The sequence below is a fragment of the Trichoderma virens genome (assembly GCF_000170995.1).
Source record: "Trichoderma virens Gv29-8 chromosome Unknown TRIVIscaffold_88, whole genome shotgun sequence".
In the NCBI taxonomy this organism is placed as follows: domain Eukaryota; kingdom Fungi; phylum Ascomycota; class Sordariomycetes; order Hypocreales; family Hypocreaceae; genus Trichoderma; species Trichoderma virens.
The window spans coordinates 120,658-138,474 of NW_014013661.1; the positions used below are offsets into that span (position 1 = coordinate 120,658).

At 51.3% G+C, this 17,817-nt stretch overlaps 6 protein-coding genes across 6 annotated transcripts; 3 read left to right on the top strand and 3 right to left on the bottom strand.

Moving 5' to 3' along the window:
• Nucleotides 1-304: 304 nt before the first annotated feature.
• TRIVIDRAFT_75898 (uncharacterized protein) lies at nucleotides 305-2,649 on the top strand (the record flags this gene model as incomplete). The annotated part of the gene is made up of 5 exons (XM_014096161.1): nucleotides 305-667; nucleotides 745-1,008; nucleotides 1,071-1,161; nucleotides 1,232-1,624; nucleotides 1,718-2,649. The coding sequence occupies 5 exons, from the start codon at nucleotides 305-307 to the stop codon at nucleotides 2,485-2,487; spliced, it is 1,881 nt and encodes a 626-aa protein (XP_013951636.1).
• Nucleotides 2,650-2,930: 281 nt separating this feature from the next.
• On the bottom strand, nucleotides 2,931-7,342 carry TRIVIDRAFT_57317 (uncharacterized protein; the record flags this gene model as incomplete). The annotated part of the gene is made up of 3 exons (XM_014096162.1): nucleotides 2,931-3,260; nucleotides 3,529-6,897; nucleotides 6,956-7,342. The coding sequence occupies 3 exons, from the start codon at nucleotides 7,340-7,342 to the stop codon at nucleotides 2,931-2,933; spliced, it is 4,086 nt and encodes a 1,361-aa protein (XP_013951637.1).
• A 1,606-nt stretch (nucleotides 7,343-8,948) lies between these two features.
• Nucleotides 8,949-10,720, bottom strand: TRIVIDRAFT_182873 (uncharacterized protein; the record flags this gene model as incomplete). Its single annotated transcript, XM_014096163.1, has 1 exon — nucleotides 8,949-10,720. The coding sequence occupies one exon, from the start codon at nucleotides 10,412-10,414 to the stop codon at nucleotides 9,344-9,346; it is 1,071 nt and encodes a 356-aa protein (XP_013951638.1).
• A 667-nt stretch (nucleotides 10,721-11,387) lies between these two features.
• On the top strand, nucleotides 11,388-12,960 carry TRIVIDRAFT_111487 (uncharacterized protein; the record flags this gene model as incomplete). The annotated part of the gene is made up of 2 exons (XM_014096164.1): nucleotides 11,388-11,875; nucleotides 11,959-12,960. 2 exons carry the CDS (start codon nucleotides 11,549-11,551, stop codon nucleotides 12,865-12,867), a joined length of 1,236 nt encoding a protein of 411 aa, XP_013951639.1.
• A 28-nt stretch (nucleotides 12,961-12,988) lies between these two features.
• On the bottom strand, nucleotides 12,989-13,894 carry TRIVIDRAFT_66355 (uncharacterized protein; the record flags this gene model as incomplete). The annotated part of the gene is made up of 1 exon (XM_014096165.1): nucleotides 12,989-13,894. The coding sequence occupies one exon, from the start codon at nucleotides 13,892-13,894 to the stop codon at nucleotides 12,989-12,991; it is 906 nt and encodes a 301-aa protein (XP_013951640.1).
• Nucleotides 13,895-15,779: 1,885 nt separating this feature from the next.
• On the top strand, nucleotides 15,780-17,458 carry TRIVIDRAFT_57321 (uncharacterized protein; the record flags this gene model as incomplete). The annotated part of the gene is made up of 5 exons (XM_014096166.1): nucleotides 15,780-15,965; nucleotides 16,073-16,104; nucleotides 16,175-16,301; nucleotides 16,392-16,896; nucleotides 16,953-17,458. The coding sequence occupies 5 exons, from the start codon at nucleotides 15,780-15,782 to the stop codon at nucleotides 17,456-17,458; spliced, it is 1,356 nt and encodes a 451-aa protein (XP_013951641.1).
• Nucleotides 17,459-17,817: the final 359 nt, after the last annotated feature.

Below are 17,817 nucleotides of genomic sequence, written 5' to 3' on the forward strand. Positions count from 1 at the left end.
CGTATGGGGGGCCATTGGATTCGATCTTGCCGAGATTTTTTTTTTCTTTCTCCTCTCTCCCCTACGTACGCTGACGGACTTATCACGAAGCCGTAAAAAAACCACAAGTGCTGGATTTGCTTTTTTCTTAATTGAGATTCAATCATCTATTTTCTTTTAAATCAATTGACAGCCGCATCGGGGGTAATACCAAATTATTTATTACCCAAAGCGGTGTCCCGGATCTCAAAATCTTTTTAGGGGGGGGGGCTCCGGTTCCGCTCCCGTGCCGTCGGCAGGAACGATTCAGGTCCTCGGGTGGCACATGACGGCTCTTGCCAAAGAATTGGGGGTGGAGGCGGGGGTGGGAAAGGACGAGGATGGAGAAGTGAAGACTTCATCTTCAATTACAATCCGAACAAGAGGCGGTGATGGCGATGGCGACGGCGACGGTGAGGATGGAAAGCAGGCGGTGGTTGTGACGAGTCGGCGTGCGTCATCGAGTTTGGGGAGAGAAAGGGCAGGAGAAGGAGAAGACGGTCATGATGAGGATGGAGATGGAGATGGTGATGGAGATGGGAGCGGTGGAAGTGAATTGAAGGATGATGCTGATCAACACGTCTTGACTCTATCGCGGGCAAGGTGCATTGCTCTGGTGGCCACGGTCACTGGCGCTGCGTTTCTCAATGTGAGTGCAAACCTAATACATGACATGGCCTCAACTCCACGGCCTATACTGGGCATCAATCGCTGACCAAATTACAGACCCTCTCCCTCCAGAGCGTCGTCATCATCCTCCCCACCATCGGCCGCCGTCTCTCCATCCCCGAAAGTCGACAGCAATGGATCGTGTCCTCCTACTCCCTTGCCTTTGGCTGCTTCTTGCTGTTCTGGGGCCGCGTCGCTGATTTGTATGGCAAACGTCTCATCTTCATATGGGGTTCCATCTGGGTGACGGCGGTCATGGCGGCGAATCCCTTTGTCCCCAATGAGATTGGCTTCAACTTATTTAGAGGTCTTCACGGCTTGGTAGGTTTTCTTATATTCCGTCTTGGACTTTGAGCACTGCTTACCATCTACGGCAATTTTAGGGATCTGCTGCGAATGTACCCACTGCGATTGGCATCTTGGGTGTCACGTTTCCTCCAGGCAGAGCAAAAAACTATGCCTTTGTTGCATATGGTATGACTACGATTACCTCCTTAAACCATACTTGTATGAGCTGTACTGATCTTATCCAACCGTCTCTCAGGCGCCGGTGCCCCTCTTGGAAGTGTCTTTGGAAACATCCTGTCTGGCTTCATCGCCCAATATGCTGACTGGAAATGGGTTTTCGGGGTCCTCGCCATCATGGGCGCCATCGTTTCCATCTGCGGCATTCTCTTCATTCCTGCTCCTCCGCCGTCAGCGTCCAGCGCCAGCAGAAAAGGCCCGCCTTCGATTGACTGGATCGGTGCTACTCTCATCACTATCGGCCTTCTTGCTCTCACGTTTGCTCTTACCGAGGGCAATGTTGTCGGGTGGAACACCCCCTGGGTCCCCGTCCTCATCGTCCTTTCCATACTGATCATCGCTGCCTTTGTTGTCTGGCAATGGTACTTGGAACGCAGATTAACGTCTGCTAAACAAGAAGAATCGGATGCCGGTGTTCTCGAAGAAGGAAACGCCGTTTCATCGCCGTCAAACTCACGCCGCCCTTTGCCACCAACCTCGTCTCTGACGCCGCCACTCATCAAAGTTTCCATCTTCCGCAATTTCCAATTCAGTGCTGTCATGATCATCATGGGCGTCTTTTTCGCTTCCTTCAACAATTATCTCATCTACGCCACCTACTACTTTCAAGAATACCAGGGCCTATCTCCCCTACAAACCATGCTGCGGTTTATCCCAACGGGTGTGGGCGGCGCACTCGTTGCCATAATCGTCTCTCAGCTCCTCGATCGGGTTCCCACCGTCTTCATCCTCATAACAGGCAATCTGGCCGTCTCAGTCGCATGTCTCCTGTATGCTGTGCCCATTTCCCCGACGACTACGTACTTTGCCTGGGGTCTTCCTGCTATGGTCCTCTCCGTCGTTGGCGCAGACACTACGTGGCCATGCCTTACTCTCTTCACGTCCCGTGCTCTCCCCAGAGAAGATCAAGCCGTTGGTGGTGCGCTCATCAACGCCGTTGGACAATTCGGTCGATCCATCGGCCTCGCAATCAGCACGGCAACTCAAACCGCTGTCATGGCCAACGCCCGTGGCCTCCCCGTCAAGGACGTCGGAAACATAAAGGCGTGGGACCCAGCATCTCTGAAAGGTCTGCGTGCAGCTTCTTGGATGAATTTTGCCTTGGGAATTGCGTCTTTGGTCGTCGTCTTGATAGCCTTTCCGACGCTGGAAATTGTGGGCAAGGCGGAGCCTGCGGCGTTGAAGAAGCAGAGCGAAGGTGTTATTCGTAATAATGGTGACAGGGGGAGCGAAAAGAGGGAGGAAGCTGCTGACTCTGAACGTAACAGGGTATGATTTTTTTTATAGATCTTGGTTTTTCTTTTTACTTCTTTTCCCCTTTCAGCCAATTTTGCATTTTGCATTTTGCATAGAACGATACGCCATAGAGCTTTTAGAGTAGCATGACGAGAGACGAGAGTTACTTCCCCCTTGGAATAAACAGAGGCAGTTACGATTAAAACAGCTGTATATATGAGAGATAAGAATTCTTAATATGCGTCTATGCACTAGTGTCTATTATGATGCCTTATTTGCTGGTATCGTCCCCCTCGTTTCCAACTCTACTTCTTCTGGGTATCATGCTGTGTATCATAAAGGAGCGTAAAAATCAATGAGAATGAGCGACCAGGACAAATGAAATCTTCTCCCCCCAACCCAATGAAATGCTCAAAAAAACCGGTGATAAACGCCCCAAATCACTGCAACGAAATCTCACCTCCGTCTCCCCGACGCCTCCCTCACTGTCTCCTGGAGATGTCAATCTCGATTTGGTCAAAAATGTCCTCCTCCTCCTCCTCCTCCTCTTCGCCTGCATCTAGATCATCGCGATCCCTTGCCATCTTCGCAAGCTTCCTCTTCACGGTAGGATCCTGCTCCATTTCCTGCCACAGCTCAAGGTCCCACTCCTCGGCATTGCCGCCGAGCCGCTTCTTCTGCCATGGAGGCCAGTGCCACAGGCCGGCGACCAGCATGCCGCGCTTGGCGGCCTTGAAAAGCAGTTCAATCATGCCCATGAAGGCGAGCACGATGAAGACGGTGGACCACCACACGGCGTCGGCGCCCCAGAGCTTGGTGAAGGTGTGCCGGATGTCGTAAACGCCGGACGGGGTGGCTCCGTAGACGCCGTCTAGGAAGGCGAGCCATGCGAACCAGCCGGCGGTGGTGATGAAGAAGCAGGCCATGACTACGGCTGACTTGTAGTGAGTTTCAAAGATGCTGTTTGATTGTTAGCAATGTTTCTTTTTGGTGACGCTGGTAGCGAGCGATAAGGGGGGGTAGCAAGTGAAGAGAAGGGATTACTTACAATAACTTCCAGTTGATCCACAAGACACCAACTGTAAACACCAAAGATCCAATGGCATACAAGTTTTCATCTTTGGGAGCGGGCGACACCCATCCATAGCCAGCCCAGATGCCGTTCCAAGTAATCACACCCTCAATGGCAGCGAGCACCATCCATCGCATGTACTTCCAAAAGTTGAGACCCATGTTGCGCTGGCCGTAGATGTAGAGCTCAGGTATAGCCAGCAGGGTTTCTGCGCTGAGATCCTGTTCCCAAATACCCATGCAAATGGTGCACAAGCTGGTAAACAGCGTATTGAAGACGGTCAAACTGGCTGACTGGTAGAGCGAAGTACCAGTATAGCCATTGTATCGCTGATATTGCGCCGCAGGGAGGTAAAAGAACATTTCTTTCCAAAACGTGCAGACGATAAACTTGGCAGTACGGACGTAGTTCCATCTTCCGTGGACGAGGAGCAGCCGCTGCAAGAAACGAAACTGTGCAATGGCGTAATCTGCCACTCGGGCGGCCTGAAGTCCCTCCTTTCCTGAAATGCCAATGCCGACGTGACTGGCCTGGATCATGGCCAGATCGTTTGCGCCGTCTCCAATTGCCAGAGTCAGACCCCGACGATTCTTGCCCCTGTACGACTTGAGTTTGCCTCGGACAGTTTGAACCAGAAGCGCCTTTTGGGCTGGGGATGCGCGGCAGCAAATGACGGAATCCACGAGAAGCATAATGGCAAAGAACTGCATCGACAGGGCTTCCGATTTTTCAACAACCGCCAAGGTTTGACCATCTATGACGACAACACTGTGGACTGAACCGGCGTGTAAATCTTCAGCCATGGCTGAGAGCTGCGTCTCGAGAGATCCCTTTGCGACATCCAGGATGTACAGATCGGAACCGGGGCGGCAAATACGGGCGGAATGGGCAATATTGATGGCCGTTTCTCGCTTGTCTCCTGTCAACATCCAGATCTTGATGTTGGCCCGTCTCAGCCTGTCAATGGTTTCTGGCACGCCCTTTTGCAGCTTGTCCTCGATCGCACTGCCACCAACGAGCTCAAATGCTTGTTCAATCATCTCGCCTGCAGCTTCGATTTTCTCCTGCCGATTGGTAAGACTGGTAGTGGCGTCGTCGTAAAGCTTCTTCCAAGACCTGTACTCTTGTTCTGATACGAATTTCTGGGCGAAGAGAAGAGTTCGAAGACCCTCAGTTGCGAAATCATCAAGGTGCTTGAAACACTTAGTAAACACTTCGGATTCGTCAAAAATCCCGGAATCTTCCAAAAAGGCGAGGCGAGGATCCAGTGGCGGCGGTGCATGAGGCGACATGGGGCTGAGAAGATGGCGATTTGCGATATCAAATGATGCTCCACGTGTATTGACATTGATGGATGGGCGTGGGCGATCCTCGGACCGACGAGTCAGCTTATTGAGCTCGAAAGACCTGCTTCGGTTCATTGACGGCCGGTTTACGCTTCGATCCCTAGTAATGGCAGGATTGCGGCGAACACTCAGACTGGGTCTTCCACCAAAGCTGTTTCGGGGTTCGAGCTGCTCGCTGCGACGGAATCTTTCATGTTCAAGATCAGCGCTCTGGCGAACCTCGGTTGCCTTTTGCATGGCAAGCGAGGACAGCCTCAGGCGAGGCAAGATGGCCGAGTCGGCGCCTTTGCAAATTACTGAGATGCGGCCATCGGGATATCGGACGACAATGGACATCCTCTTCCGGGCACTGCTAAATTCGATAATGTCCAGAATGTCATACTTCAAGCGCTCAACAGTCCCATCGGTCTGAGTCACTTGAAGCGTTATTTGCTTCGAATTTCGTTGAACCACAAAATATCCCATTTCCTGTGCAGCCCTCACCAAGGCGAGTTCATCCGGGGAGGAGGCCTGAAAGTCCATCTTTCCATCTTTATTCTCCGGCAAACATGAGTGGCATAGCGCCATGGCAAGCAGATACTCCTTTGTTTTCCTGGTAAAAGCTGAATGCGGCCGCGATTTCATGTATTCAAGCAAGTCTGAGGTGTTGACATCAGGCTGGATATGGTCAGGGCGGCCCGTTGATCGCCACTGAGATGAAGATCGTCTTCCTCCCATTGACGGTCTTGGAGACATTGGTGTGTCCATAGCCTCAGGGCCGTCCTCGTGGATTACAACAGAGAGACGGTCCCTTCGATAGACTGAAGGGGCCCTGCTTGGGAATTCAACCTCTTTAACAATTGACGAAGCACTATCAGATCCATCCGTCTGTGGTTGCGGTTCCAAATCCATCTCATGAAGCCAAACGGTACCGGCAACGCTGATTTTGCGAAACTTCATGACGTTGTCTGTGAGCGTGCCTGTTTTGTCCGAGAAGATGTATCCGACCTGACCAAGATTTTCGAGGATAGTGTTTGTGTTGCATCGTGCTGGTGTATCCGATTCCTCATCATACATGTCGATATCCGAATTCAAAAGAAGCAATTGTCCAATCTTGACGATTTCCAGACTTACATAAAGAGATAGAGGAATAACGTTGTTGAACATGATAATAAACGCAATGATAATCTCGTGGAAAGGGACGCTAGCATCCTTCAAGTACCAGGAATGTCGCTCGGTGCTCTTTTGCCAGCGAATATAGCCCATTGATACTCCAACAGAAAGAATGACGACGTAAAATGCGAGTGTGATGACAATTCGGTTCACTACCCTCTCCAGAGCAGGCTTCTTCGCCTTTGGGTGCCTGTTTGAGTTCATGCGTAGCTTACACTCCTCTCCAGTGTTGAGCACAATTCCGATGGCACAGGTTGTGTTTCGAAGAACGCTGCCACGATACACTATTTCGCTGAGAGTTAAGGGTACCGCTTTTTCGTTGACGGTTACTTTTCCGTTGAAGTTGAACAGATCCGGGTTTGGGTCCTCGGCGACGAACTCGGCGGCACACTTGGCAATGCCTTCAATGGTGTCACATCCTTCGAGAGCATGGCAGACTTGTTTGCTCTTGAGGTTCGTCTCGCCATCAAGCGCCATAGTATCAACATAGGCCAAATTGTTTTCGCCATCGCTGTAGAGAAGCGCAATATCGGCAGGCACAGGTTCGTCGCGCGAAAGTCGGATGACGTCTCCAACTTTGATATCGGCCCATCTCGTCGGTACCCATCGGACATCTTGAAACTCTTCAGCGGGAACAGCTGGAGGCTCAATGGTCGTTTTCGTATGGAAAGGGTTAAATCGATCCAAAAAGTGGTCTGGCCTAGTCTTTCCAGTGTACTTGTCCTCCTTGCCGAGTACCGTTGCAAAGTTTGCGTTTTCAACCTTGTCCAGCCGGTGTCTTCGATAGTCGTCGTAGCCTTCCTTAAACATGGTCAAGCACACGAAGAAGAGAAGGGGAAGAATCGTCGTATAGGAACCGGTCGTTGAGAGGCCAGGAATCTGCAGCCAACTAATTAGGTACGGAAACGGAAGAAGCAGGGTAACAAGCAGCACATACCATTTGAGGAATTCCAACACATAGGAAATAGAAGTTGCCGACACGGGTAAACTGGAAGAAGAGCTGCTTGGGAACGAAATTCCACAGTGTATAGCGGGAAGTGCGAATGCTGTTGGAGATGTACGCCTGCCCGCGCCGGGTATCGATCAAGGGCTCGTCATTGTCGAGTCGCAAGGGTATCTTCCTGCCATCCTTTGAGGCGGCCAGCTGGCCTCGCTGCAAAATAGGCTCGACGACAGCCTTCTGATAGACCGAATTGGCGGCATTGCGAACGCGCTGGACGACAGAGGTCTTGGTAGGGGGGATTGCAGCTTCGGCGCAGCTTCGAGGGTACTCGGCAAGGCTGCTGGCCTCGTCGGACGGGGTTCGTTTTAGACCATCGGCCATGATGGCGCGATGTGAATTAAAGAGATCGTGGTCAATCCCCAGGAAACCTCCTTTTCCCCCCAGATAATCGATAAGCGAGAGGAGGTTTGCGACGCTAGATCCCGACTCAGTCGACACAAGCAACAGCTGATATTCTCATGCCGAGAAAATGCCCGACTGCGGCTTGGGGACCGGTCACGCAACGAGGTTGTGGTCTGAGCGACGGCTAAAAGAAAATGGGCGTAAAATTCAACACAAGCGCAAGGGCGTGCTCCGTATAACAATAATACCAATATCGGTACCTAACAAGATGGATCCGAACGGGACGCTGTACAGTACAGTACTGTAGTATTTCCTTAACGACTGACGATGGCAAAAATGCCAGACAAAGGACGGATGAGTAGCGATCGAGCGTTTGCCGCAGTAACGAGCGAGATGGGATTTTCCGATACGGCCAGCGTCGTCGCAAAACTCGCGGCGCGGAATACGAAGAATGACAACAATGATTGCACCACGACACCATCTCTGGTGATGGGCTCGTCTTGGTGGCAAAGGCTAGCGACGAGAAGTACAGGGGGCGGGAGACCAGTCCAGTTACAGAGCAGCCGCCACCTCGACGCAAACAGACAGCCGACAGGTTACTGGATGAAGGCCACTAGCACCAGCAGCCACAGGTACTAGCATCCACTGTAAAGGCCCGTCTGGTGGTTGCAGTAGCGTCGCAGGCCCTTCTGAAGGAATTTCCACCACGTGGGGCGCTGGGGCTTATTGGACGGCCCTTTTGGTGACGGCGTGATGCAACATGTCTGGGGGCGATGCAAGGCGGATGTCTTGACTCGGGGGGCTATTTGGAGGCACAGGCAATAGTTTCTCCGTGAGTTTATGCTACTGTACTCGTATAGTACTTACGGAGTAGTCGAGTCCCTATTGCGATGCTATATCGTCGACTAGGAGAAGCAGAGGCCGGATGAAGTTTTAGAGTTTGCAGCATGGAAAACTCCGTGCCTCCGCCTATTTACAGGTACCTAACTAATACCTAGTAATCGGGCCTCGGTTTTTGCTGACGCGTACAGTAACCTCCTCCATCGGCCAACGTCAAACCATGTCTCGTCCCCACAAGTCTCGTGTGTCAGAAACAACTGAACTGCCATGCCAAAACACATGGCGACGAAGTTATGACGGCAAAGTACAAGGTACGGAGTAATTGATCTACACTCGGTGCGCCATCTGGGAACTCATAGTACCTGCCGATCCCTACCATGTACTTGTACAAAGAAACTCAATCCGTCGTCGAAAAGAGTGCTCACTTCACTGTCTCAGCTTCACCGTGCGATCCAGATTTGTCTAAACATGAGATAAATGTATGTATTGTATTACCATGTAACTAATTACCCATCACGTGGATCTGCAAAGACATCAAATTGAAACTTCCAATGGCTCCTGTTTCCAGAAAAATATTGCTTCCATGACGTCACCCATTATACAGTATCAAAAAGGAATGGTGAGAAACTGGCCTGGATGCATGCCGGCTTCGGCATTCATCAAGGTTCTCTTCCGTCCACAATGCACGCAAGCAGCCGACGGGAGGGAGTCTAGATATATAGACCTTCTCCCGCACATTGTTCCAATCATGATGGATGTTATTAGATCTATACAACCTAGGATACCTGTTGCTATAACTAAAGAAACCCACTGCCGGATCGATCGATGCAAAAAGAACCTGCACATTCCGAAATTCAACCCCGATATTGCCCCCTTACTACCATCCAGTAAAAGAGGAAGTCATGTTGTTCTCAAATCTCTAAGTGAAGCGTCAGACAGCGCAAAAAGCAGACTCCAATTCAACTTGCTCAGCCCCAAGGCGGTTATGGTCGCCTCCAGCAACAGTATGAAAAAGTCGATTGTACGACGGCCGTAAAAAGCAATGCAAGATAAACAAATTTGCAGTGTGTCCCCTCAAGAAAAAGCGTGTATCATTTTGTTTGCCCCCAGACGCGAATATTGCCAACCTCTAGACTCTGCTCACACCTGGACTTGCGGGATGTTCTCCATCTTGCCGCCCTCCTCAAGCCATTCCTTCTTGATTAGAGTATCCCGGTACGCAAAGAGAAACTTGTAAGCCGTCTTGACTGTTCCATCGCTCACACCAGTTTGCTTTGCAATAGGAGCCGAGGGGCGTGGCTCCCCCATAAGGTGGCAGGCCATGTAGATGCACGCGGCAGCGACGGACAGCGGTGATCGGCCGGCCAGAGCAGAGATGTCGGTAGCCTGCTCTGCAAGATCCCGAGAGATCTTGGATATCTTCTGCTGGTTCTTGAAGCCCAGCTGGGACACATAACGACCACAGAGATCCTCGGCGCCAACAGACGTGTTTTCGTAGTTGGTGACGGTGTTCAATCCAGTGGCACCCTCGCCCTCAGTGACTTGAATCTTTTGCAGAAAATTCTGTAACTGCTTAAAGACTCTGCCAACCTCCTTCTTACTAACACTAGTTAGGTTGAAGATTTCTCGGAAAGTTCGGGGCACGTTGTTTTGTCGGCACGCGATGAAGATGCACCCGGCAATGACAGCTTCCTGGGGCTTGCCCTTCATGAACTTGTGCTTGTCCACGAGTTTGAAGATGTGCTTGGCAGCATTGGAGACATTCGCTCCCATATTGATAGTCTCGCAAAGGGCAACAATCTCCTTGTACGCCTGCATCAAGCCCTTCTGAGCCTTGTCTGCGTTGGCGTTGTTTTGGGTGCGGGACAGTGCCTTGTGGGCTTTGGATTCGGAAAAGGCGACAGTCGTGGCCAGATGCTGGCCTTCGACAAATTCATCCTGAGGTCCACCAACACGGCTTGGATCATCACCTCCTTGGTCGTCATTGGCAAACGTACGCCACTCAGACCGAGTATCGATGATGCGAGTGCCGACGACAACACCGCAGCTCTGGCAGACCATGTCTCCGCTCGAAAACTCCTCGATCAGATTCGGGGGGTATTCTTTGCAGTCGGGACAGCAGAGCACATTGTTCAGGTCTTCTTGAAACCCAGCTGCATTTGCAGCCGCAGTTCCATTTGCATTTCCGCTCGGCAGCGGTGGTGGAAACATTTTGGACTGGTAGGGCTTCGGCTGGTAGATGTTGCTGATCTCGTCAAAGACTTTTCGTGCTCTCTTCGCTTCCTTTCTTCTTCGCCGCAGTTGCTGCCTCTTCTTCTCTACTGTTATTCTTACGGGGGAGTTTGTTTTGAACGAGGACCCTCTGATCCAGAGTTGATCGTTGAGGACTTGGACAAAAAGCGGTGAATGCAGTTTGACGGTCGCGAGCCCGATGGCTTGAGAGGGAGGGAGACTTTGGCTGTAGCCTCCGACGTGACAGCAGAAACTTTATTCGTCGGCAACTCGACAGAATATCTCCTTCTGCTTGTCCTTAATTAGGGATTTTCTCTTGTAATTTTTATAATTTTTTTTCTTCGTTCGGGGCGCTAGACGCGGCGAACACCGTCGGCTTGCTGAAGACCTGCCGAAGGGCAAGAAGGCAACAAAAGCGCGACGATCTTTTTTTCTTTCTTTTTCTTTTTAACTATGTAAAGGGAGCCTTCTCTTCGGCCCAAAAACACCCTGTAGCGCTCGTGCTGTTGGGTGAGCAGGCGAAAAAAACGTGAAACGGAGATGCGTAATCAAATGGTCTCTGCCGGCCGACTTTTCGGAACCAGTGAAGGCGTCTGAGGTTGTATCGACAAGAAAACTCAGAGCATCGATTAGTCGGCAGAAGAAGCGGCTAGATTTGCTCCTGCGAGCGTGCTGTGAAGAGCAGTGAGCGGCGTGAGGGAGCGTGGTCCAGCTTCTGGCGGCGAGAGAGTGGGAAATAAAGACGTTGTTTGGGAGAAAGTTCAAAATGAGCGGCTGGGTGAGGACGGCCTTGTATTGTATGTCAGGCTGGAACAAACTTGCGGCCTGGTGATTCAGGTGGCGACGGGAATCTTCCAGCGATGACTCAGCAGGTAGCCCTTATGTAACACCGTACGAACTTGAAGATGCTAACTAGACCCATGCTGAAAGAAGCAGACAGACCAATCGGCAGTTTCTGGTCCTGAGTCATAGGCACAGATCGCGGCATCTCTTTGTTCTTTGTTCGTTTTATTCTATTTCAGTTTATCAAGTGTCCAATCACCTGTGCTGAAGCTCATTTCCCTTTCATCTTCATCAATCTTCAGCCCCCGCCAATCGAATCCTTGATACGCAATGGCCTCAAGCGCAGGCGCCGGCCAAGAGGCCCTTCCACCAGTCAATCTCAAGCCTTTGTTGACCAAGCTCTGGCCGACTGACACTGAGGTGACACCTGATGAGATCGCAGATGCAATCTCTCATTTCTTCACAAATCAGGTGACTGAGGCTCAGACAGCGTCTCTTCTTATGGCGCTTCACTTCACAAAGCTCGACTTCAAGGCCGATGTTTTAGAGCGCTGCGCCTATGTCATGCGAAAGGCCGCAGCGCCGATTCCGGTCCAGGAGCTCCAGAGTGTCATCCAGGCGCGGGGAAGAAAAGAGGGCACATACAAAGGCGGCCTGGTAAGATTTTGCAATTCCAATTAATATTAGTTGTGATACATGAGTACTATGTACAAAAAATATTCTAACTATTTCAAACGCAGTGTGACATTGTCGGTACTGGAGGTGACTCCCACGACACCTTCAATGTCAGCACGACTTCATCTATTCTTGCCTCGTCGCTACTCTTGGTCTCCAAGCACGGCAACAAGGCCAGCACGTCAAAATCGGGCAGTGCTGACATGGTCAACTGCATGAAGCCTCGGCCGCCCATTATCAGCGCCGTCAAGCCCGATACCCTGGTCAAGGTCTATTCCAACACAAACTACAGCTTCCTCTTTGCGCCAGTCTTCCACACTGGCATGCGCTACGTGGCGCCTATCCGAAAGCAGCTCCCCTGGAGGACAATTTTCAACAACTTGGGCCCGTTGGCTAACCCAGTCGAAGACGTGCTAGAAGCTCGAGTCATCGGCGTCGGAAGACGGGATCTCGGTCCCGCGTTTGCCGAAGCCTTGAGGGTTGCCGGGTGCAAGAAGGCATTGATTGTCTGCGGAGAGGAGGAGTTGGATGAAATCAGCTGTGCAGGCAATTCGCTCTGCTGGATGTTAAAAGAGAAATCCCCAGGAGGCGAAACCGAAGTCGAGCATTTCAAAGTCCACCCCAATGACTTTGGAATCAGCACCCACGCCCTAAAAGACGTGTCTTCTGGAAAGGAGCCAGAGGAGAATGCCGAGATTCTGGCCCGCATCTTGCAAAACCAGCTTCCCCTGGATGATCCGGTGGTCGAATTCGTGTTGATCAATACTGCAGCCCTTCTTGTAGCATCTGGCATCTGTGAGGCAGATACCAGCGACATGGGCTTTGGCGATGATGGCAATGTCATCAAAGAACGAGGCCCTGGCGGCCAACGTTGGAAGGAAGGTGTACGAAGAGCCAAATGGGCCATCACAAGTGGTGAAGCCTGGAGACAGTGGCAAGCATTTGTCGAAGTCACCAACGAGATTGGTAACTGAGCGCTCTGCAGGACAGGGCGAGAATAGCTTTTTTGTTTTCCGTAGGACCCCATGGCTTGGACATTTGTGTAAAACCAAGAGAAAAGTTCTGTTACATCCCATGACTTGATAGCGATTGTTTTTAAGAACGAGTCCACGACTGGTGTAGTTGATGGGGAGCGCGCGAGTCCCGTTTAACCTCGTACCTCATCGGCAGCGACCTTGTAGATTCGAGGGAAACGACTGAATGTGGCCGGCTAAGGGGGGGTTCTGAGCGCCGGTCGAGCTCGGATGTAGCAAGGCCGAGATGTGCTTGAGATGGCGGACCAGCATCCAGACGATATTCACCAGCGGAGCCATTCGAACCGGTAGAATCCTTTCGTGAGGGCGGTACAGCTGGATTCCTTAAAGCCGGGTGCGTTGCAGCTGGATCCCCTAAAGCTGGATGCGCCACAGCTGGATGAAAGTCGAGCGAGAGGGATTGGTTCTCGTGTAGCCTCGCCTCCCATTCCTTCCAATCTGCCTTGAGGCCGATCAACGATTCCTCATCTCGCGACGGAGGGGGCAGCGGCTCCTCGGTTTCTGCAGTGGTTTCTGCAATGGTTTCTGCAGCGGTTTCTACAGCCGATTCTGTAGCGGGTTCGGCTTCTGTAATGGCTTCTTCTAACGGGTGAGAGACTGGACGGTATAGGAAATGAGACGAGGTGCGGTCCAGCGGATGAGGCGCAGTATAAATCGAGCCAGAGTCCATATTCAACGTCATCATAGAGCTTCGAGTCGCAAGCGATTTCCGAATCATGGCCTGCCTCTGGGCGTCGTCCACCTCGGAAACGGTCGACATGATGCTTTTCCTGTAAGACTCTCGCGTCGTTGTGGCAACTGAGCTTCTCTTTCTCAGCTGGCTGTACTTTTGGCCTTTGCGATGTCTGATCACCAAGAAAGCAATGACTCCGGCAGTGCAAGTTACGCCGACAATAACGCCGACAATGATGTATATCATGGTTGTCTTTGGCAGCTCTCGCCGCGATAGTGTCGTCGGGTGGTCCATGGTGGCGGCTATCTGTGAGACTCGGACGATGAGGTTTAGACGCTGCATACCTGGGTAAAGAGAGTACGGGGGAGGTGAAATTCGAGCAAAGATCCGGAGCGCCGTATATAAGAGTATCCTCGCACAGGAGAGAGTTTATCAAAAAACGGGTCGAATTCGTATCGTGGTGGTACTAGTAGCGCTTTTGCGAACGAGCCACATTCAATTACAGCCGTAACGCCATGGTGTAACGCAAATCATCCAGGCTGGCGGCCGGTTCGATCGCCTGGGCCGTTGGGCGCTGCACAGCCTCGAGACGCTTCCAAAAGGCTTTTGTTATGTCCAGAGTTGACTCGGGAGCAAGGCTGGCGGGAAAGCCTCCAGTTTTGAAGTAACAGAACGAGCAAGCATTTTGCGTCACTGACGGTGAGCTAAGCCGTATTGTGCACTGGCGATATTGGCAGAGCAACAGCGCGGATAATACTATGTATTAATAGAAACAGACACTATGAACGGGGATAGTTGCAGGTACTGTGCAGTATGGGCGGATGGGGGGCGGATACGACGCTTGACGGGCTTTTGCGCGCATCTTGATCATCCCACAGCCAAGTGGAGACGCCCGAGTTGCTGAGCAGCAAGCCCTTGTTATTCTTCCCCAGTAAGCAACTTTGTGCTTCTGCCGCACTGCTTCCTACATACTGTATGTGCATGTAACAACGACTATGGCGGTATCAGTAAGCGCTGCGGCCCGGGGATCATGGTTGCAGAGCCCGTTTGGGAATCGCCTCGCCTGGATGGCGAATAGCCGGCAGGATGTGAGGCGTCCGTGTCACCATAAAGCGTCGAGTTTAGCCTCGAGAGGGCCAAGCGTCACATCAGCAACGGCGGATGCAACGCCGACTGTGTGGCCGTGCTCGCAGCGGTTCTTGATTTGGAATGACCCGGCCAAGGGCTCCCATATTGAGTGTTGGTTGAAGGGAAATGGTTAATTTGGGGTCGAGAGAGAGACAATGGATGGTCCGAGTCGACAATAGAAGATGCCAAGGTCGCATGGACGGCGGGAAATCAATAATTCAAGCTGTTGTTTGCTACGGCAATAAACATTGTGCTGTAATACGAAGTGCTGTACTATTACCTCGTATCAACAGACGGGGGCAATATTTCCTCTCCTGGCAACCGCGAAGATTCGCTAGCCCACATGCAGTTACAAGCAAACCGCTCGCTACTATGTACGCCGTAAAGTCTGAATAAATACTAAGGAGTAGACTACGGAGTAATGATTCAGCAATTATATTCCGTCAATGCCTACCTATCCAAACTATCTTTCCAAGACGGCCCTCCGGCAGCTACTGTAGCTCTTAGGTGAGCCGTCACTTGGCAACCTACGCAATAAGAAACAGGGTGCTGTCGATAGTTTTGTCCGGCGCTTCGTGTCGACACTAGCACCGGTACATGTATCATTACTATCATTACTACCATTATTATCATTACGATCATTACCACAGTTACCAGCTGCGCTAGTCCGTTGATGTATTTCGTGCCTGGAATCGCAGCAGCATGCGCGTGCTCCTATTTATTCTCTCAGATGACTAACTCAAACTCATGATGCCTCGATGGCTGCACTCGCTCCTCAGCCACTAAGCCACATTCGCCCACTAATATGAGCCGAATACAGCCGACCCCAGGGGGGTTTGGCTCAAAACAGCAGTAAATGGGCAATTGCTGGGCGACAAACTCCACCATCAACCAGCTATTCACGATCCATCCCAGGCGATACCGGCCGGTAAATGCACTTGACGACGCCTGATCGGTAGTTGACCTGCTTCTTCTTTTCTCTCCTCCTTCTTTTACTATTCCGATGATACGAAAACTCTCCAAGACGCACCCACCATAATTACATATCACAATGTCCCAGATCCGGGGCAAGGCTGTTTCAGGCCTCGGCAGACTCTCTCGCTTCGGCTCTTCGCCAGCTCAATGGCTTAATTCAGCAGCACATGGCATTCGCCGTTACTCTGCGGCTGCCGTCAGCGGTGCTCCTTTGCCTCTCGAGGGCTATCGAGTGCTAGACATGACTCGAGTATTGGCTGGTGTAAGTTGGCGTCTCACACGTGTGCACTGCATGCATCTACCTGGATGCGTATAAATAGATGCACCCGCAAATGCCTACCTAAGTAACCCCTGGCTAACTTGCTTCAGCCATACTGCACTCAAATTCTGGGAGATCTTGGGTAAGCTTGTCCGACATGACAGTCTGCCTTGTGTGGCCAACATTGACGCATTAGTTTAACGAATTTTCAGCGCTGAAGTCATCAAGATCGAGCATCCAACGCGAGGAGACGATACCAGAGCATGGGGCCCTCCATATGCAAAGTATAAGCCGGAATCTGGGAGAGAAGGTCCCGGTGAATCTGCTTACTTTCTAGGGGTATGAACCAACTTGACGGTTATAGACTTGGACAACTGCCGTGACCAATGGAAGCTAACCTCTTGTAAACTCTCTGTTTTTTATTTTTAGGCAAATCGCAATAAGAAATCTCTGGGACTATCATTTCAGCACCAGGGTGGAGTGGACATCTTGCATAAACTTGCAGCAAAATGCGACATCCTGGTTGAGAACTACCTCCCGGGCACACTGAAGAAGTACTCAATGGACTATGAGACTCTACGAAAGATCAACCCCGGACTCATCTATGCCTCTATTACGGGCTACGGCCAGACGGGGCCTTATTCCAACCGTGCTGGCTACGACGTCATGGTCGAGGCTGAATTTGGCCTGATGCACATCACAGGCTCACGGGATGGCCCGCCAGTCAAAGTGGGCGTCGCTGTCACAGACTTGACCACGGGGCTCTACACCAGCAACAGCATCATGGCAGCACTCTTATCAAGAGCCAGGACTGGAAAGGGCCAACACATTGACGTGGCATTGAGCGACTGTCAAACAGCCACCTTGGCCAACATTGCAAGCAGCAGTCTGATAAGCGGCAAAAAGGACAGCGGCAGATGGGGGACTGCTCATCGTAAGTCAATGGCACTTTACCAGGTTTCAGATTCAAATGTGCTAAAAGCTTCACAGCGTCCATCGTGCCATACAGAGCGTTCAAGACAAAGGACGGAGACATTCTCATTGGCGGTGGCAACGATCGGCTGTTTGGTGTCCTCTGTGACGGCATTGGCAAGCCGCACTGGAAGGACGACGCCAAGTTCAAAACAAATGCCGACCGAGTTGCGCATCGCAACGAACTAGAGGCCGAAATCGAAGCCATCACACAACAACGAACAACGCAGGAGTGGCTCGAGGTATTCGAGGGCTCCGGAATGCCTTACGCCGCTATCAATGATATTCAGGGGACGCTCAACCACAGCCACACCAAGGCTCGTGACATGGTCATTGAGATTGACCACGAATATTGCGGCCCAATCAAAATGGTCAACACGCCTGTGAAATGGTCCGAGACCCAGCCCATTGTCAGGACTCCTCCTCCGGTGCTGGGCCAGCATACAGATGAAATCCTCAGCGAGCATCTCGGATTAAGTGAGGCGGATATTACTGCGCTGAAGGATCAGGGAGTGGTGCGATGAGATGCATGAAAAGTTATGAAAGCCATGAGAATCATATAGGATTGCATTAGACATCACTTAGATTATGAGCGATGAATAAGACTCATTTCTGTACAGGGTATCACGGATTGTTTGCTTGTTTGCCTGTTTGCCTGTTTGTCTGTTTAACATCGGCGAACAAACAATTGTTGGACGAAGTTGTAAGCACGGAGACTTATGAGCGACACTGTGCGCATTAGGTGATGTGCATCATGTGATAGATCACATGATCCCTCCTTCCGTCTTTTCCAGCCTCTCACGCTTTCCGAAAATGGTGCCTTACTGACCATCGTCAGACGTCAATAAACCATTGCAAACATGTTTTAAATTCATCGGGGGGG